Source organism: Mytilus edulis, chromosome 8 (assembly GCF_963676685.1).
Source record: "Mytilus edulis chromosome 8, xbMytEdul2.2, whole genome shotgun sequence".
NCBI lineage: Eukaryota > Metazoa > Mollusca > Bivalvia > Mytilida > Mytilidae > Mytilus > Mytilus edulis.
The window spans coordinates 79,509,895-79,532,171 of record NC_092351.1 but is presented as its reverse complement, the minus strand read 5'-3'; the positions used below and the strand labels follow the sequence as shown (position 1 = coordinate 79,532,171).

The following is a 22,277-nucleotide window of genomic DNA, read 5'->3' as shown; positions in this document are numbered from 1 at the left end:
GCTTCTTACGAATATCAGCAAAGTCAGTACAATTAATTAAAACATGTTTAATAGTATACTTGCAGTTGCAAGGTACACATTGTGGTTCATCTTCGTTTTTTAAAAGATACTCGTGTGTTATTCTAGTATGACCAATACGACATCTAGAAATAATACATGTACCATCAAGTTTTTGATATAAAAAAATTAGTGTGATGACAAACCAGGGTTCGCGACAAAACAATTACCCCAAATTAAACTACCTCGGGAAGATACATGTACCTATTTGGTATGTTGTAGTCGTGCATCTCATGTAGGAAGATTGTTGTCAATTGTTCTTGTCTTTGTCTAAAAGACGCCTCGGGGATTAATAAGCTGTATTGTGTAATTTAACCTGCGCATTTACTTAAACACCGGCCAAGCAGCTATCGTCTATTCAACTACAAAGGGCATTGAACGCAGACATTTCTATGCATAGGCCGCCGAATAGCATGACAAAGTTTTCCTCACAATACATCCGGTTCTAGTATAACTACTGTGACAAAGGGTTGGTCAAAACCAACAACTAGAGTTTGACCTGGATTTAGCTTTCTAACATCTCTACGTAACTCCGTTGTAGAAGTGCAAAACTTCCAGGAACTTGTGTCCTATGTGCATATGGACGTAATTGAAATTACTATAATCAATATGGTGAATGGAGGGGCGAAAGATAGAAAAGGGACAGTCATACTCATAGATCGAAAATAAACTGACAACACCATTTCTATAAAAGAAAAGAAACAATAGTATACAAGACACACTATAGAAAACCTAAACTAAGCAACAGGAACCTCATAAAAAAAACAGGGGTGATATTAGGTGCTCCGGAAGGGGTAAGCAGATTATGCTCCAAATGTGTTGCCTTTGTTTTTAAAAATCCGGTAAATAGTCTTATTTGGTAGGTCACATTAGTGAAAAGGGAAGGGATCGTCTATAGCATTATATAACATATACATTTTTTAAAGTGGCTTTGGTAGTTAAATAAGTTGGTGTGGGGCATTTAAATGTTAGAATTCAATAAATATCGTAGCATTGATAGTTTAGCCTCTTCGTAAAATAGAGGTAGGAGTGTAGATTGTTGATAGTTTATTTACATCTAGCGGCAACGATGAAGCATAATAGTAGGACCAGGTTTTTCATACTTCAGCCTTACCACTGGAATTTTCGGCAACATCTTTAAGCTAGTATTTGTCTTCCACTTTTAATGCAACTTGGAATGCAGAGTTATCAATTGTGAGATCGCCTTCCACTCATGATATATCTGGTTCGATTATTCACATTTATGCTGAGGGGTGATTTGCTCAACTCTCTGGTTTAAAATTGTTTTAAAATAGTTTCAGATTTGTCGAATGTTTGAAAAGAAAACCCTCGAACATCCTATGAAAAACGTTAGATAAACAATATGCAGGTTCCATAAAATGAATCTTTTGATTTACCGAATTGTCTACAACAGACAAAGTGAAAACATTATGCGATAGATGGGTTGTGCAAACATTGCCTTCTTGGATATAACGACAACAGGCACTATTGGCCATCGAAGTAGACACGAATAACACTCCGTCGTAGAAAACAAGTTCTTCTTTTTCTTTACTTTTCCATATTGGATAGAGGTATAGGGGGAGGGTTGATATCTCATAACATGTTTAACCCCGCCGCATTTTTGCGCCTTATCCAAGTCAGGAGCCTCTGGCCTTTGTTAGTAAGATTGTATTATTTTTACTTTTATTTTCTTGTGTACAATTTGGAGTTTAATAGCCACTAGATTGACAACAACACTTAAGTTATCTGCAATTTTTATTGAGTTTAGTATGGCTTTCATTATCACTGAACTAGTATATATATTTATTTAAGGGCCATCTGAAGGACGCCTTCGGGTGGGGGAATTTCTCGCATCATTGAAGACCTGTTGGTGACCTTCTGCTGTTGTCTGTTCTATGGTCGGGTTGTTTTCTCTTTGACACATTCCCCATTTTAATTCTCAATTTTACTAGTAGTCAATGTTTGGAGAAAGTGTCTACTAGATCTTGTTTTATAGTTGTTCAGTGGATGATGATTTCCAAATAAGAACAAACTGTGGGTTTCTGGTCTTCTTATTTGTACAACTATACATCAGCAGCTGTTCTATTGTTAATTTCGACTGAAAATATGAACAATCCCAAATGTTGGGTCCAGACTAAATCGAGCTGACAAAAAACAGCAATAAATAGGGTACAGACGCTTTTTATAGAGTGGTCAGTTGTACAAATATATTAAACTTAGCCTCTTGACTATTGGTGGCCATTTTGAATTTGGTGACCATATTTGAATTGTTAATATGGCTTCATGTACAACATTGTTAAACAAAAACATCATTACTAACACTACACTGTTTCTGCCTGTTACATTAAAGAGATGTATTACACCAATGCATTGGATTTACCTTATTTTAATTATTTCTGGCCATTTTGAATTTGGTGGCCTTATGGGATTTTCTTTTTTGTAATGGATCCATAGCCATAACCCTTTGTTAGCGTCATAACTATCACTTTGCAAAATTCTTGCTGTGTTTGAGCTTTTGATTTTGACATTTCCTTTTTTGAATATTCCTCATAGAAAAGAGGGGCAACAGATACCAGATAGTCAAATTCATAGATAAAAAAACCGTGACAAGCGATGGCTTACAAAGAAAAAGACAAACAGACAAACAAAAGTGCACATTACAATGAAAGCTCTATATCCAAAAATGTGTGTTAGCGTCACATTTAGCACTGTGCAAAGTTTCTTTTATTTTTTTTTTTTTTTTGTTATGTTGACCTTTTTTGAGTGTTTCGGGTTCGGAGAGGTGGGATTTCCTCGTTGCTCGAACTTTTATTCGTCTTAAAGTGTATGTTAACACCTTGATATATTCTTTCTGTTTTTTAAAAGAAAACTCAAATTTGCTTCAATGTTTTTATTACACCAGGCAGCAACAATAAAGTTTCCAGGACGTACTACGATTGCAGCAAACTCTCTATGGACAAACTCTCTGAAAAATGCAACACTATAAAGTAAGAGACGCATACAAATAACTAAAAGTTCAGTCAAACATTAAGATAACAAGGTATATATAAATAAGAAGATATGGTATGATTGTCAATGACAATTCTCAACAAGAGACCAAAATGACACAGAAATTAACAACTATAGGTCGTCGTACGGCCTTCAACAATGACCAAAGTCCATACCGCATAGTCAGCTATAAAAGGCACCGAAATGACAATGTAAAACAATTCAAACGAAAAAACTAACGGCCTTATTTATGTTAATATGTATAGATTAGAAAATATTTGTTAATTATAAAGAATATACTAGTTTTTTTTTCTCTGGCACCCTTGTCGGCTGAATTTGTGACCACTTAAAACTGGTATGTTTCAGCCACATATATATGTTATTGTCCATCAGATTAAATGTGCTGAAATAAGGTAACTTGCGGAAACAAATGATTGCAAGAAGGGCAGACACACATGCTTCCATTTGAGCTTATTATTGGATTTTATATAATCTTAATTCGATAGTACCCAATGTCATCAACTTAAAGTGTCAGACATTCTAATATTCAACTAATAAATCTAATATACTACATAAATGATCAAAAGAGAAATAATAAGAAAGTATTGAACAATATTATGATTAGCTGACATGTCTTTATAAAAAATATTTGAATGTATGAAGATAAAAGCAGTTTATGTAGCCATTCGATAGGGTTATTTGTTTGTAATGATATATCAAATCACTGTATCTATCATTATATCAATTAAAACTAAAGAAGATATCATCATTAGAAGATCAATATTCATTGAAATCATTTGACTTGAATAAGGAATCTGTGAAACATGATTGTTTTTAATTTCAAGAATGAAACAGTGTTTGAACCGTTGACATATAGTTATATATATATGGTGGATTTGTATGCGACTGTCATTCAAACGAGAGGTCTAGTTAGCTATACAACCAGGTTTAATCCACCATTTTCCACTTTAAAAATGTCTGTACCAATTCATGAAATTAACGGTTAGTGTTCATTTGTTTTATATGTTTGATATTTTAATTTTACCATTTGATTAGGGACTTTCCATTTAAAAGTTTCCTCAAAATTCAGTATTTTTTATCTTACTTCCTGCTCTTTAAGTTTTTTTCTTTTAAAATGTGTCCTAGGTAAAGAGTTTAATTGAACAGTTTTACTGATTCAAAATTCTCTCAAATTTGAAAAGACAATTGCTGGTCCATTGTTAGTTTAAGCGAGTCCACACTGACGATTTGCCTAAATTGCATAATTTTATAATTAATTTTAATCAAAATGTTGATTTGTTAAAATGTTATGATACTAATTATTCTATTTCATCTAATGCACATTGTGGATAAAATGATCAGTTATATTAGCATATATCTGTAAATCTAACCTTACCATGCACTTTTGTGCCTTGTGACTTGACGTTAACAATTTACATTATAGTGGAGAGAAGTCCAGAGCTTAGATTTAAAACAAAATACTCCTTATCAATATTTTTTTTTGGGAAACTGATATCCTACAGCAACACAAGATTCTTCAAATTGACACATAATTCACAATAGGTGACCCAAAAGAGCAATGACGGCATTTTCGCAGACAACTGTAAATAATCTACAAAACTCGACATTGACTTTTTTTTTAAATGTAATCGGATTATTTAAAACAGAGTATTCACAATAACTGTTAAAATACTTCTCCCCATAGAACACAGTGTTATTGTTAGACATGTATCTTTCATTGCATGTTTTGTCTTGTGATTGTCCTACCGGAGACTAAATCTTCATGATGTGTTAATTGTAGTTATATATTAATGGTTTCTTTTACGGAAATAGATTATTTCCACACATGAGCTACATGAAGGATTATACTTACTCGTGGATACTCGCATATGTAGCGAAGAGGAATGGTACACGGCTCTTCAATCCATAACCATGCCGTGTTGAACATTATTCCCACACAGTCAGTATCTGCTGCACCACTAGCTATACCTGAAATCATTTACCGTCTATTTAATTCGCATTACGTCTTTTAAATTAACACAAAAGGGGCCAAACCAATATAAAAGACAGTCTTGTTCAACCCTCCTACTAAATTAATGAACCAACTTCATCGTATACGTTGCCTCATCTTGTTGAAGATATATCCGATATTAATTCCATATTATCACAAATAACTTGTTCTTAACTATTATTTCAGAGGCACTGTTGTATTCGAATATTTTTCAAAATAAATGGAATAATATTCCTCTAGTAAATCTACTTAAAGTTTACAGTCCATATATATATTTAGAAAATAAAATTGAAAAAATGCTCTGCCCCTATCCAATTAAACATCTTCATCCAGGCAGAAAAATACAAAATAAAAAACAAAATAATCTTATGGATATCCTAAACTGAAATTGCACTTTTTCCTTAGAAGAAAAACCCACTCCTGTTCACAGTTTCAACGCTGTTTTAACGTTTATGTATTATATATAACGGTTCTGTCCCCAATAGTCATCGATATGTGTTCAGGTGTCATAAACCCCAAATGAATGACACTTGCGCGTGTTTGTCGTTTGTTTTTTGTCTCATTCCAGTCATATCTATTGATGTCAATAAAATAAATCATAGATACGAGGACTAAATTTAGTATATACGCCAGACGCGCGTTTCGTCTACAAAAGACTCATCAGTGACGCTCGAATCCAAAAAAAAATTAAAAAGCCCAAATAAAGTTCGAAGTTGAAGAGCATTGAGGACCAAAATTCCTAAAAGTTTTGCCAAATACAGCTAAGGAAATATATGCCTGAGGTAGAAAAGCCTTAGTATTTCAAATATTTCAATATTTTGTAAACAGTAAATTTATAAATATAACTATATCAATGACAATTCATGTCAGCACAAAAAGTGCTGACTACTGGGCTTGTGATACCCTCGGGGAAATAAAAAAATAAATACAGCTCAGGTAATCTATGCCTGAGGTGGAAAAGGCTTAGTCCAATCATATCTATTGATGTCAATTTCCCGATAGTATGATTTTGCTCCTCTTGAAGAATAAATTGTGTCAAAATAAAATCGAAGGTTTATAACAACAAAAATTGACGTAAAAACTAAATTGTATGATGTGTACATATGTTTTTCCTGAATTATCATAAAAAAGTAAAATTTACCTGTTCCAAATAGGGGAGCAGCTAGATTCAATTGACTATTTTCTATGGCAAATGTGAAGGTCCCATCAGTGTCTACATCATTTGCACCGGTCCATACATTTGCAGAATTGGCTGTAAAAATAAAGGAAATTTGAATGAGTTTCATCGAAAATCAGAAGATTTATTATACATGTAATAAATATGTTCCTGAAATCGTCTTCGTAGTTCATAAATAATAGACAACACTAGATTCACTCGTGAAATGAAGATTAAAGTATATAATCAGAGGTTATCTTTACATTATGGAATTCATTGGAACTTATTTCTTTCTTGTTAGAATTTATCAGAGCTACATGTAGAAGTGGAAAATGCTGTTTCGTTCCCTCTACTGTCTATTTGTCAATATTTCTTTACTGAATGGTTCTGTGCAATATTGGTATTGATTTTCTTTAAACATAAATGTGTCATTCAAAACGGAAAAGATCCTTTATTCTGACCCGTTGTAAGTGTTTCAAATGTTTAATATTTAATGTATACTGTTCCATTCAACCAAATATATCAATTAATTGGTAGATTATGTAGAGATAATTGTATTTGAGGATGTTCGCTATTCTGTTTCAAAATAACAAGCTTTTATAACAAATGTTATAAATAAAGGAACTAAAAAAGCAGAAAAAAAATCAGTGTCCGTGTGTTTGGTTTTTTTTAGATATAAGCCATTGAAAATTTGGCGGGATATGATTCTCTCTACATTTTTCATGTATTTAACATTGACACCTTTTTTTCTTTCAAAAACAATGAAAAAATAACAAGTATTTTATAAAACAAAATTTCAAATATGACCTTTTAAACTATATGTAATAAAATTATGGAAAGAAAAGTAGGGGTAAATGGATAATGTTTTGTAATGCACTACATGGATAAAACCAGAGGATTCTGAATATCTGGCAAAAATTTAAAAACGCATCATAGCGTTAGCAAAATTTCTAAAGATGTGTGATAAATTGAATCCAGCAATACATCAAAACTGCATTGTTTATCCTAGACTATTTCTTTCAACTTTCATGTTTAAATATGAGGTCCATTGACCAACCACAGAAATATTTTGTGAAACTTTTATAGTTGTTAACAGCTGTCTTGTAGTGAAATACAAAGAATTTAACATTATTCCAAGAAAAAAGCAATGAATGAAAAATGTGTGCAAAGGAATATGCATTTTATGTAACCAATTAAAGAACTTGCTATGGTTTTTTTTTTCAATATGAGAAATTTTGTACGAAATGACACACATATAAATCTTCCATCAGGTACGACAGGACATACATATAAATAATCCATGAGGTACGATATGTTCATCGTCGGAAATGTTTTAGGGCAAAATGTGGTTTGTGTAAGCGTGCAAACAGAGAAACACTATGATTCGGGTACTATAATTCCAGGACTTACACTGATACACAGATACACACATTTAACAATATTAAACTCAATTTAAATTAATTTAGTTGGCTTATCTTTTGCAAGTTCTATTATAATGTCAGTTCTTGTTTAAATGAAGACTGTTTGTACTGTACACCACGTTTTGAGGAACATGTGATACAATGATTTGAAATACTATACTACTGCAAAAATAATAAAAACTGTTGAAATGATGTTAAAATAGATGTTCCTGTATTATTTGGTTGCGACAATAACAATCTACTGCCTATTCAACTTTAAGAAAATGATCACTTCAGACACATACTTTGAACGTAACACATGACCGTATACAATGATTGCGTTAGGGTTTAGATAAGGGACAGTTAAAGTAGATCGAGCCGCTGTCGAGGGACTATGTTTACCTTTTTGTGTTACACAATTTGCATTGCGCTAATTGAACAATCTTGCTAACGGATTAGATTTGCTATCACATGTTTTGTTATCTTTGTTATCACATTTATTTCGTAATTCGAGATGACTGAATACATGAATAACTTTATTTTAATAGAAAATACAATAACATTCTCAACTTACGAATGCTATATTTATTTCTAACAGCAGCGGCTTCTTGTTGAGTGTTTGGTCTCCACAGGTAGGCACCCGGTGTCATGGTACAAGCCAACTGAAATAAGTAAGATGATATTCGTCACAAAATCTGTATGTGAATACATAGATAGTTGTTATTTGAAAAAAAGTGTTCTTGAATTGTCAAAACTAGTCATCGGTTATCATGTTTATTCTCAGCCAGTTTTTTTTTCAAGTTTTAGCAGTTTTTGTTTTTCATAATAAACTCCTTATTCATCTTCATATGTCTCCCATATAATGCATCTCGTGACTCAAATTATGTCCCAGTATTACGTCAAAGATCATTCAGGTATTTGTTTCTACTATCATACTTTATTATCAAACTATTATTGTGTTGAAAAGATTAAATTATGTCCTATTGATCTCGACTGCGATCAACATCATAAAATGCGTCAAATGCTCTTCAAACATAAAACAAATTATCTCTTTCGATTACCGTAATTTAACCAGATTTTCAACAAATGAACTTTATAGGTCAAATATAGGAACAATTTCAGTGACATGATCAAGAACATTGCACATACATTTTACAAAAGGGTTTGAAAGTTGTCATTCGTCGTATATACAAGCAGATAATACAGTCATTCATAACACTTCTTATGTAATGATAACGTAGGAAATTACTTAAGTCAGGTATTAAGAATTTTATAATGTCACTTGTTTAATAAAAACATCAAATATATCTATATTGTAATCTTATATTCTGCCTACAGAATATATAATATATTAAACGGTTTTTGGTTCTTGATTGTTTTCGAAGTAACAACCTCGTCTTCCAAATAGTGAATAATTAACACACTCACCAGAGCTGCATTCCACGTTCGAAGAGTAGCACCACTATCAGAATAACAGCTGGTACTACTTGCTTGGTTTGGTAAGACCATGAATCCAGTTGGGCAAGTTTCCGGAACACATTGCGCTATTTAAATGAAAAAAAAACATATGGGTTAATTTTTTTTTAACAAACATAATGTATAAAAAAAAAATATAAAGCAATACCGTAATTTCAGAAATGTTACAAATTAATGACAATGACTAAATGCATCGGAAATACAGAAGCTACATGCATTGTTTTTGACAACGAAATGTAGTTTGATTGTCAATGATACAAGTTTCCACAACAGACCAAATTGCTGTGCAATTAACGCAGTGACATTTTTATTATACACATCAGTTGATGTTTCTACATTTTAATGTATTTGTTGACCAGCTATTGATTAAATCTTTTATTTTGTGCAGTTGATCGGATGGATGGAACGTTAAAGGTAAATAAAACCATAAGCTTCCAGAAGATTTTATAAAACTTTATCCTCATCATCATACAAAAAAAGACTGTGAACTCATGGCATGGCTTCTCTTAGAAAAATGCTGTATTTTTCAGATTTGGATTACGAGCTGTTTTTCCATTGAATATATTTGTTATGCTGTTGGGCGATGTATAATAGGATTGTCAAACTATACTTACTAGTCGCAGCAGGGACTAAAACTGTTACGGTTTGTGGTGGCGCTACAGGTACAACCATAACCGGTACTGCAGCCGGAGCTGCCGGAGCTGCCTGAGCTGCTGTAGCAGTGGGTGTTGTTGCCGCAAATAGTAAGGGTCCAAGAAGTAACAGTGGTAAAAGACCCGACAGAGCCGAAAAATCAGTCCCTGTACCACCTAGTATATCCGTCCCTGGACCAGATCCAAAAATATCTTTAGTAAAAATCAATCAAAATCGTCATTTGGTGTTTTATCATGAGTGAGAGTAATATTTTAAATAAACTTAACAAAAATAAATCCAATCAGAAATAGCTAATGTAGATGAATGAAGTCATGTGTGTTTGTTTGAAGAAAAATACACACATAACCAATGTATCAGATTACAATTAAAATCTTCTTATCACAAACAATATATTTATTCCGACAATAAAACAGGTGAGGAAGTTTTTGGTCGGACGTCCATCTGTTATCATCATCAAAGGTGTGTATAAAACATCATACTATTACAACTTTGATATTTAATGGATATGCAAATATTTAATATTCGATGTTCATAACCATGTAAAAATTTATCATTTAATTACCTCCATCATCGAAAAATGCTTCTGTGTTACTTGATAGAAATATGACAATCAACAAAACAAAATATATCTGTAAATAATAAAATTACGTAAAACATATTATGTGAATTCAGTTATATTCCAGTCGTTCGCATAATTATTACTACATATCTATTGTTATGATAAGCAAGAATCAGATGATCATGTCAACTCAACACTTAACTTTTGATATTTTTGTCTGTTTATTTTATTCACATATAGTTGTCAATATAATCGAATTTTATGTTACTGTCAAACATGTGAGAGGTTTATCTAGCTTGACTTGGCCAATTGATGCGGACAATTTCACAATGCTGCCTGTTGAAACAGAACCTACCGATAAAATATTAATTCCAAGAAAACCAAAATCTTCCAAAACCAGTACTCAGTCAACTCAATCTTCCCTACAGAGCTCAATATCATCACCAACAAAAATTTGAAAAGAAATCAAATAAAAAAGAAACAGTAGAAATACACAATTGGGGCGGTGAATCTGTCTGGGATCTTCCCAGTGACATAGATGATTCCTCCACCCCAAAAAGTCTTCCTCCATCTAAGAAGTCAACTTCTTCGTCCAGTACAAAGTCTACTAGAGCCCCATCTCCTCTTCGTTCTCCAGAAAAGAAGGATGTCCAAAAGACGTCAGTAAATACATCCTCTCAGAAGTCTACTGATTCGAGATCGCGAAGTAGGGGTCGAGGCGGAGTAAAACCAGCTGCATGTGGTCGACGAAACTGAAATGGAAACCGAAAGTGGTCGGAGGGCTTGCGTGTCTCAGTGACCCCAAGAGCTATGCCAGCTGGAGCTTCGTCTCCTGGTAGGGTTACCCATGCTGGACAGGTCGAAGGGTAGAGACCAGACTAAAGTGATCCGAACATCGTGAGATGCCCGATGTTTTAAATAAAATAGGCTCTCCAACCCGTTTGCCGTGGGTTGCTACCCGTGTCGGTGGTTGACGAGATCCTTGTGGATGAGGGCTATAGCCAGACTCCTTACGGTCAGAAAATACCCGGACGGACGAGACTATAGTTCAATAAGCTGCTTTGGCTTCGAAATCATCTAAACGGGAGGTCGGATGGACCCGGTTCGATCAATCGGCTGGTCATGTCGAGCCCTTCAGTTAATCCTCAACAATAAGCTTTCTTGTAACAATTTTCATAATATACACATGTATTTTAAATTAAGCTATTTATATTTTTGATAACCGAAGAAGGCGATGGCTCATGGGTCAATCAAGTGGTACGCTTTCTTTTTCGCTTGATGGATACGCTCTGCTTGAGTATACTATTCTTGGAACATCTGGTGCTTTCCGCAGTGGATCTTGGGTGCTGATTTTGAGGACCAGCTACATTATATATGGAGCTCGTTTTCAGCATTAGCACTCGATCCCGGTTCGCCACGGAAACACAGCATCGCCCTTGTAGGCACTCCGAGGTGGGTGGATGGCAAGAATGGTGAATCTTTCTCCTCTCATATGGCACAACAAAACAAACCCTCGAAATCAGCTTTAATACATAAGAAAAGAAAATGTGATGATTCAGAGCCCTGTCGGGAAGATGACAGTTGGCCCAGATTTATTGTAATAAAAGGAACAGAAGAAAAACCAATTTCAAAAATATCGCCCTTTGTAATTCACAAACAAATTCAAAGCGTTGCTGGTACTGTTAAAAAAGTTTCAAAAATGAGATCTGGCAATTTGTTGGTTGAATGTTCCAACAAAAGTCAATCAACAAATTTACTTACAATGTCTACAATATCAAACTTTCCTGTTTCTGCCTCTCCTCATAACAGTTTGAACAGCTGTAAGGGGATCATTCGAGACAGAAGTCAATACCTTGGTGACCTTACCGTGGAAGAAATCGGTGAGGAACTTTCAAGCCAAGGTGTAACTAATGTTATTAGATTTCAAATTAAAAAGAATGGAAATATAATCAAATTAAATACTTATCTTTTGACCTTTAGAACTCCAACTCCTCCTCCATCTATTACTTTAGGTTGCTTCGGAATCAGAGTTGACATGTTTATCCCAAACCCAATTCGATGCTTTACTTGTCAAAAGTTTGGTCATGGAAGCAAACAATGTCGTGGTAAGCAGAGATGCTTCAAGTGTTCTGACGAAGGACACGATGGAACAAACTGTCACTCTGAATCTTCTAAATGTGTAAACTGTGGTGAATCCCATTTTTCATCGTCTAGGGACTGCCCTGTTTACCTTAAAGAAAAAAATATTATTAAAATTAAAACAGAAAGAAATATTAGTTACCCAGAAGCTAAACAGATAGCTTCTGTTTCGAATGATCTCCTTGTTTCAAACAGACCATCGTACGCCAGCAAAGTTGTCCGCTCATTCAGTCACGAGAATACACAAACTCGCATGACTTGGCCAATTGATGCGGACAATTTTAAAATGCTGCCTGTTGAAACAGAACCTACCGATAGAATATTAATTCCAAGAAAACCAATATCTTCCAAAACCAGTACTCAGTCAACTCAATCTTCCCTACAGAGCTCACTATCATCACCAAAAAAAAATGAGAAAAAAAAATCAAATAAAAAAGAAACAGTAGAAATACACAATTGGAGCGGTGAATCTGTCTGGGATCTTCCCAGTGATATAGATGATTCTTCCACCTCCAAAAGTCTTCCTTCATCTGCATCCAAGAAGGTATCTTCTTCGTCCAGTACACAGTCTACCAGAGCCCCATCTCCTCTTCGTTCTCAAGAAAAGAAGGATGTCCAAAAGAAGCCAGGAAATACATCCTCTCAGAAGTCTTCTGATTCGAGGTCGCGGGGTAGGGGTCGAGGCGGAGTAACACCAGCTGCGCGTAGTCCTGGAGATCGACGACTCTCCTCACACAACAGATTTTCAACACTTATCATCGAAACTGAAATGGAAACCGAAAGTGTTCCGCCACCCGAAAGATCACGATCTCAGGGTGAGCGAAATAAGAATGCTGGCAAACTCGACAGCATTCGCCCTTCTTTTATTAAATAATGACAAATATAATCCAATGGAATTGCCGAGGTCTTAAAATAAATCTTCTCGAGTTAACACTTCTAGTTCAGTCTTTTTTACCTATTGCATTTTGTCTTCAAGAAACTCATCTAAAAGAAAGTGACAACGTATCTTTAAAAGGATACAACATGTATAGCACATTTTCTAAGGTAGATGAACGTGCTGCAGGCGGATCATCCATTTTTGTGAAGGACAACGTCATTCATAGCACAGTCCAACTCACAACGGATCTGCAAGCAGTTGCAATTCGTTTATCATTAGACAAAACAATTACATTATGTTCGATATATATTCCACCTAATTCAATTATCGATAAAGCAAAACTCAAAAACCTCACTGATCAATTACCCTCACCATTTATACTTATGGGCGACTTCAATGCCCACAATCCATTATGGGGTAGCAAGACTCATAATGCCAAAGGTAAGATCATTGAGGACTTTGTCTCTCAAGAAGGATTATGCATTTTTAATGATGGATCTAATACGTATCTTCATCCTGGAAACGGGTCTTATTCTTCTATTGATATCACTATATGCGATCCCTCTCTGCTCCTGGATTATTCATGGCGTGTTCATGATGATCTATGTGGAAGTGATCACTTTCCAATAGTACTTGAACATTTTTTTAATTCTGCCCAACAGAGAGTACCACGTTGGAAACTTGACAAGGCGGACTGGTCCTTGTTTGAGAATCTCTGTCGAACGGAACTTCAGTCAAAGATGTTTGAGACTGTGCAAGATCCAATTTTAACTTTTAATACAGTTCTAACGTCAATTGCTGACAGAACTATTCCTAAGACCTCGGCAAATCCAAAACATCCCAGTAAACCATGGTTTGATGACGCATGTGATCAAGCCATAGGTGACCGTAAAAAATCTGAAAGACGGTTCAATCAACAACCAACGACGGAAAACTTGAGTAATTTCCGTATTTTTCGCGCTAAGGCACGGCGGACTTGTAGGCAAGCCCGACGAACATCCTGGAAAAAATTTGTCTCGGGGATTACATCTCGCACTCCGATGACAAAAGTTTGGAATATGGTAAATAAAATAAAAGGTAAAAATTCTAAAGCCACTGTAAAACATTTGAAAGACGGCAATAATTTATTAACATCTGAAAAGGATATTGCCAACAAACTTGGTGAAACTTTTGCAAAGTCTTCTTCTTGTAACAACTACAGGGAAGACTTTAAAAAAGTTAAAAAAACAAAAAGAAAAAATTAAATTAAACTTTAAATCAAAAAATGGTGAAAATTATAATAAACTATTTTCTCTTGAAGAACTTAAAACATCTCTGTCAAAAGCCCATGATACAGCTTGTGGGCCTGATAATATTCACTACCAACTCTTAAAACACTTGCCAGATTCCTCGCTAGAAGCTCTCTTGCAGCTCATGAATAACATCTGGGAATCTGGTGATTTACCATCAATCTGGAAGCTTGCAACCGTCGTGCCTATTCCAAAACCAAGTAAAGATCATACGGATCCTATTAATTATCGACCAATTGCTCTTACCAGTTGTGTCTGTAAAACACTCGAACGGATGGTCAATGATCGCCTTGTTTGGTTCCTGGAATCCAATGGGCTATTAGCCAATATCCAGTGTGGATTCCGACAGGGTCGCAGTACTCTTGATCATCTTGTTCGATTCGAATCATTTGTCCGTAATGGTTTTGCGAAAAATGAGCATGTGGTGTCGGTCTTTTTCGACCTTGAGAAGGCCTATGATACTGCATGGAAATATGGTATTTTAAAAGATCTATTTGATATGGGGTTGAAAGGCAATATGCCTAATTTTATTTCTAATTTTCTCTCTAACAGACAATTTAATGTTAGAGTTAATTCGACCATGTCTGATCTTTATGATCAAGAGATGGGTGTCCCTCAGGGCAGTATTTTATCTGTTACATTATTTAGTCTTAAAATCAACAGCCTTGTTGAAGTTTTAAAAAGTAATATTGAAGGTTCATTGTACGTTGATGATTTTTTAATATGTTACAGAGGCAAAAATATGAATAACATTGAAAGACAATTACAATTATGTCTTGGAAGAATTGAAAAATGGGCCTCGGAAAATGGTTTTAAATTTTCCACTTCAAAAACGGTCGGGATGCATTTTTGTAACAAAAGAAAATTGCATCTTGATCCAGAACTAACTTTGTACGGCAACCCAATTAAAATGGTTGATGAAACCAAATTTCTTGGGTTAATTTTCGATAAAAAGTTAACCTTTCTACCCCATATCAAAATGTTAAAAGCGAGATGTTTAAAAGCTTTAGATATTTTAAAAGTTGTCGGCAGCACTGACTGGGGTGCTGATCGCAACATTTTACTCAATTTATATAGATCTCTTGTTAGATCTAAACTAGATTATGGCTCTATAGTGTATGGCTCTGCAAGGAAGTCCTACATACAGATTCTCGATGCTGTGCATCACCAAGGTTTGCGTCTCTGTCTTGGCGCATTTAAAACCTCACCAGTTGAGAGTCTGTATGTAGAGGCTGATGAGCACTCACTCACTGACAGACGTTTGAAGCTTGGACTTCAATATGCTGTCAAACTAAAAGCCCATTCAGATAATCCTGCCTACAGCTGTGTTTTTAATCCGATTTATGAAGATATTTTTGCAAAACATGAAAATAAAATTCCTCCGTTAGGTTTACGTTTAAAACCACATTTAGCTTCTTTTGATTTAAAATCTGTTGCTCAAGTTCAAACTTGCAAATGTCCTCCATGGGAACTTCCCAAACCAAAAATGATATTTGATCTCCGTGAACACAATAAAAATAAAACAAATCCTCTTTTAATTCAGCAACACTATGCTGAAATTAAAGCCGATTATCTCGATTTTTCAACTGTCTATACTGATGGATCAAAAGATGGTGATAGAGTTGCATCTGCTGCTGTCTTCAGGGACAGAGCTGCAACCCTCCGTTTGCCATCTGATGCATCCATCTTTACTGCTGAAGCAGAAGCAATAATTTTGGCTTTGAAATTTATTGCTTCTTCAGATAAATCCAAATTTATTATATGTTCGGATTCACTTTCATGCTTACAAGCTATACGAAATACTAAAATTAAAAACCCAACAATCCTGAAAATTTTATATGTAATGAGGAATTTAAAAATTCTTCTGAAAGAAATAATATTTCTATGGGTTCCGAGTCATGTTGGAATCCTTGGAAACACAGCTGTAGACCTTGAGGCAAAGAATGCCCTGGGTGACCCTCTATCTAACTGTGATATACCATATACTGATTTTAAATCTAATATTAGAGAATATGTTTATAATATATTGAAAAATAATTGGAGTAAAAAAGATGATAATAAATTGCATGAAATTAAACCTAATTTAGGCAAACCTTTTAATAATATTATGTGCAGAAAAGATCAGTGTATTATTTCTAGATGTCGTATTGGTCATACTAGAATAACACACGAGTATCTTTTAAAAAATGAAGATGAACCACAATGTGTTCCTTGCAACTGCAAGTATACTATTAAACATGTTTTAATTAATTGTATTGACTTTGCTGATATTCGTAAGAAGCATTTCAATGTCAATAATATGTATGATTTATTTAATAATGTTCCATTTACAAATATTGTTGCTTTTTTAAAAGAAATTGGAATTTATTATAAAATATAAAAATGTTATTATATTTAAATCGATTTTAATTTTTATCACGTTATTTTACTGTTGATTTTTATTTGTATATAATCAATTTGCTTTAGTCAAGAATTTTAGTGTATTGAAGGACCTTTTGTCTTATTTTAAAAATATGCTTTAAATTGTAAAAATATTCGAATTAGCTTTCGCCGCGATATAGCCTTTTTGTGCTAATGCGGCGTAAAGCAACCAACAATCAATCATCAATCAATTCTGGCCAACAGAGAGTACCACGTTGGAAACTTGACAAGGCGGACTGGTCCTTGTTTGAGAATCTCTGTCGAACGGAACTTCAGTCAAAGATGTTTGAGACTGTGCAAGATCCAATTTTAACTTTTAATACAGTTCTAACGTCAATTGCTGACAGAACTATTCCTAAGACCTCGGCAAATCCAAAACATCCCGGTAAACCATGGTTTGATGACGCATGTGATCAAGCCATAGGTGACCGTAAAAAATCTGAAAGACGGTTCAATCAACAACCAACGACGGAAAACTTGAGTAATTTCCGTATTTTTCGCGCTAAGGCACGGCGGACTTGTAGGCAAGCCCGACGAACATCCTGGAAAAAATTTGTCTCGGGGATTACATCTCGCACTCCGATGACAAAAGTTTGGAATATGGTAAATAAAATAAAAGGTAAAAATTCTAAAGCCACTGTAAAACATTTGAAAGACGGCAATAATTTATTAACATCTGAAAAGGATATTGCCAACAAACTTGGTGAAACTTTTGCAAAGTCTTCTTCTTGTAACAACTACAGGGAAGACTTTAAAAAAGTTAAAAAACAAAAAGAAAAAATTAAATTAAACTTTAAATCAAAAAATGGTGAAAATTATAATAAACTATTTTCTCTTGAAGAACTTAAAACATCTCTGTCAAAAGCCCATGATACAGCTTGTGGGCCTGATAATATTCACTACCAACTCTTAAAACACTTGCCAGATTCCTCGCTAGAAGCTCTCTTGCAGCTCATGAATAACATCTGGGAATCTGGTGATTTACCATCAATCTGGAAGCTTGCAACCGTCGTGCCTATTCCAAAACCAAGTAAAGATCATATGGATCCTATTAATTATCGACCAATTGCTCTTACCAGTTGTGTCTGTAAAACACTCGAACGGATGGTCAATGATCGCCTTGTTTGGTTCCTGGAATCCAATGGGCTATTAGCCAATATCCAGTGTGGATTCCGACAGGGTCGCAGTACTCTTGATCATCTTGTTCGATTCGAATCATTTGTCCGTAATGGTTTTGCGAAAAATGAGCATGTGGTGTCGGTCTTTTTCGACCTTGAGAAGGCCTATGATACTGCATGGAAATATGGTATTTTAAAAGATCTATTTGATATGGGGTTGAAAGGCAATATGCCTAATTTTATTTCTAATTTTCTCTCTAACAGACAATTTAATGTTAGAGTTAATTCGACCATGTCTGATCTTTATGATCAAGAGATGGGTGTCCCTCAGGGCAGTATTTTATCTGTTACATTATTTAGTCTTAAAATCAACAGCCTTGTTGAAGTTTTAAAAAGTAATATTGAAGGTTCATTGTACGTTGATGATTTTTTAATATGTTACAGAGGCAAAAATATGAATAACATTGAAAGACAATTACAATTATGTCTTGGAAGAATTGAAAAATGGGCCTCGGAAAATGGTTTTAAATTTTCCACTTCAAAAACGGTCGGGATGCATTTTTGTAACAAAAGAAAATTGCATCTTGATCCAGAACTAACTTTGTACGGCAACCCAATTAAAATGGTTGATGAAACCAAATTTCTTGGTTTACTTTTCGATAAAAAGTTAACCTTTCTACCCCATATCAAAATGTTAAAAGCGAGATGTTTAAAAGCTTTAGATATTTTAAAAGTTGTCGGCAGCACTGACTGGGGTGCTGATCGCAACATTTTACTCAATTTATATAGATCTCTTGTTAGATCTAAACTAGATTATGGCTCTATAGTGTATGGCTCTGCAAGGAAGTCCTACATACAGATTCTCGATGCTGTGCATCACCAAGGTTTGCGTCTCTGTCTTGGCGCATTTAAAACCTCACCAGTTGAGAGTCTGTATGTAGAGGCTGATGAGCACTCACTCACTGACAGACGTTTGAAGCTTGGACTTCAATATGCTGTCAAACTAAAAGCCCATTCAGATAATCCTGCCTACAGCTGTGTTTTTAATCCGATTTATGAAGATATTTTTGCAAAACATGAAAATAAAATTCCTCCGTTAGGTTTACGTTTAAAACCACATTTAGCTTCTTTTGATTTAAAATCTGTTGCTCAAGTTCAAACTTGCAAATGTCCTCCATGGGAACTTCCCAAACCAAAAATGATATTTGATCTCCGTGAACACAATAAAAATAAAACAAATCCTCTTTTAATTCAGCAACACTATGCTGAAATTAAAGCCGATTATCTCGATTTTTCAACTGTCTATACTGATGGATCAAAAGATGGTGATAGAGTTGCATCTGCTGCTGTCTTCAGGGACAGAGCTGCAACCCTCCGTTTGCCATCTGATGCATCCATCTTTACTGCTGAAGCAGAAGCAATAATTTTGGCTTTGAAATTTATTGCTTCTTCAGATAAATCCAAATTTATTATATGTTCGGATTCACTTTCATGCTTACAAGCTATACGAAATACTAAAATTAAAAACCCAACAATCCTGAAATTTATATGTAATGAGGAATTTAAAAATTCTTCTGAAAGAAATAATATTTCTATGGGTTCCGAGTCATGTTGGAATCCTTGGAAACACAGCTGTAGACCTTGAGGCAAAGAATGCCCTGGGTGACCCTCTATCTAACTGTGATATACCATATACTGATTTTAAATCTAATATTAGAGAATATGTTTTTAATATATTGAAAAATAAATGGAGTAAAAAAGACGATAATAAATTGCATGAAATTAAACCTAATTTAGGCAAACCTTTTGATAATATTATGTGCAGAAAAGATCAATGTGTTATTACTAGATGTCGTATTGGTCATACTAGAATAACACACGAGTATCTTTTAAAAAATGAAGATGAACCACAATGTGTTCCTTGCAACTACAAGTATACTATTAAACATGTTTTAATTAATTGTATTGACTTTGCTGATATTCGTAAGAAGCATTTCAATGTCAATAATATGTATGATTTATTTAATAATGTTCCATTTACAAATATTGTTGCTTTTTTAAAAGAAATTGGAATTTATTATAAAATATAAAAATGTTATTATATTTAAATCGATTTTAATTTTTATCACGTTATTTTACTGTTGATTTTTATTTGTATATAATCAATTTGCTTTAGTCAAGAATTTTAGTGTATTGAAGGACCTTTTGTCTTATTTTAAAAATATGCTTTAAATTGTAAAAATATTCGAATTAGCTCTCGCCGCGATATAGCCTTTTTGTGCTAATGCGGCGTAAAGCAACCAACAATCAATCAATCAAAAGATCTATTTGATATGGGATTGAAAGGCAACATGCCTAATTTTATTTCCAATTTTCTCTCTAACAGACAATTTAATGTTAGAGTTAATTCGACCATGTCTGATCTGTATGATCAAGAGATGGGTGTCCCTCAGGGCAGTATTTTATCTGTGACATTATTTAGTCTTAAAATCAACAGCCTTGTTAAAGTTTTAAAAAGTAATATTGAAGGTTCATTGTACGTTGATGATTTTTTAATATGTTACAGAGGTAAAAATATGAACAACATAGAAAGACAATTACAACTATGTCTTGGAAGAATTGAAAAATGGGCCTCGGAAAATGGTTTTAAATTTTCCACGTCTAAAACGGTCGGGATGCATTTTTGTAACAAAAGGAAATTGCATCTTGATCCAAAAATGAATAAATATTGCTTGTGCTGTTGAAGTGCTTATTCAAGTCAAATTTTAAAGAATGTCAACTCCTGAGCGATAATAATATCTTCATGATCTTAGCTTTCCTATGATTAAAATAAACTGTTGACACAGAAATAGGTCTGGTCTGTCCAATATTGATAGTACATATAGTCATTATGCATATGTTGAAATTCAACTCTCGACATTGCTTTATATGGCACTTCATACCATAAATTATTGACATATATATATATCTCCATATCATAATAAGCAAGAATGCAAAGTAATTATGTTGAGGAAATGTCATTTCAAATAAACAAGGACATGTAACTTTTTCATGAAATAAGGTTACCTTAGTACAAAACCTTAGTACAAAAAGGGCAATTAACTCTTCAAAAATGGTCTGAAAAACTGCCGTCATGACATGCAAATCTCCATCAGGTAATAAGCAAACATGCATAAAATGTAGAGGTTGTGCATACAAACTTTTTGATGCAATATTCTAAAAAGAAAAGGTCAGTAACATTAATTTCTTTAAAAATGGTCCAATCCAACTGCCATTATGAAAAATGTGAATCTCCATAAGATTTGTAGAACCAACGGGGTTTGTGTTAAGATTTGTAGTACCAACGAAGTTTAAGATATGTAGAACCAATGGGGTTTGTGTTTAAAAGTCAATGTAAGTACATAAAATTCGGTCAGTCATTCGGTATTGAAACGAACAAAACGCTATTTGTTTTTGAAAAACTTGAAATTACAATTGTGTATTTTGTTTTGCAATTTCAAACATTTTTATTTAATATAATCTTCACATTTGGATCAGCTGCAATGTCAACTGATTGTGTACCTTGGTTTATTATCAATGATTTTTTTTTAAGCTTTGTCTGACTTGAAAATGGCTATTGTTATCTTATAGTTCGTTTATGTGTGTGTTGCATATTGGTGTGCCTGTTGTGGTGTTGTTTTTCTCTTAAAGTTGATGTGTTCCACTCAGTTTTAGTTTGTAACCGGACTTTTTTTCTTTATCATAAACTTTATCATTGGTTCTTTTCATTGTTGGCTATAATTAAAAGTTATTTATTACAATAACTATTGTTATGACGGACACCTGATGCAAAGGTCATTGATGTTATCCCCCAGAAATTCTGATTGCATTGGTAATCGTATGATAAATTAAAAACGCAATTATAAAGGCACAGCAATGGAATCATACAAAGTCAAAATACAGCCAAAAACGCTGAAGACATAACTAGATTATGGCTCTATAGTGTATGGCTCTGCAAGGAAGTCCTACATACAGATTCTCGATGCTGTGCATCACCAAGGTTTGCGTCTCTGTCTTGGCGCATTTAAACCTCACCAGTTGAGAGTCTGTATGTAGAGGCTGATGAGCACTCACTCTCTGACAGACGTTTGAA

The 22,277-nt window shown here is 34.1% G+C and overlaps 1 protein-coding gene and 1 long non-coding RNA gene across 2 annotated transcripts in view; one reads left to right on the top strand and one right to left on the bottom strand.

Moving 5' to 3' along the window:
- Positions 1 to 2,934: 2,934 nt before the first annotated feature.
- Positions 2,935 to 5,115, bottom strand: LOC139486356 (uncharacterized). Its single transcript, XR_011655561.1, has 2 exons — positions 4,919 to 5,115; positions 2,935 to 3,022 (listed from the first exon to the last, which is right to left on the bottom strand). It is a non-coding gene; the product is annotated as an uncharacterized lncRNA (long non-coding RNA).
- Positions 5,116 to 11,111: 5,996 nt separating this feature from the next.
- LOC139484405 (putative uncharacterized protein DDB_G0282133) overlaps positions 11,112 to 22,277 on the top strand; it is a 41,703-nt gene continuing 30,537 nt past the window's right edge. The window contains exons 1-3 of the mRNA XM_071268139.1: positions 11,112 to 11,167; positions 12,282 to 12,480; positions 12,826 to 13,255. Of these exons, the coding sequence (XP_071124240.1) occupies positions 11,112 to 11,167; positions 12,282 to 12,480; positions 12,826 to 13,255 (685 nt within the window). The remainder of the gene's footprint in view (positions 11,168 to 12,281; positions 12,481 to 12,825; positions 13,256 to 22,277) is intronic.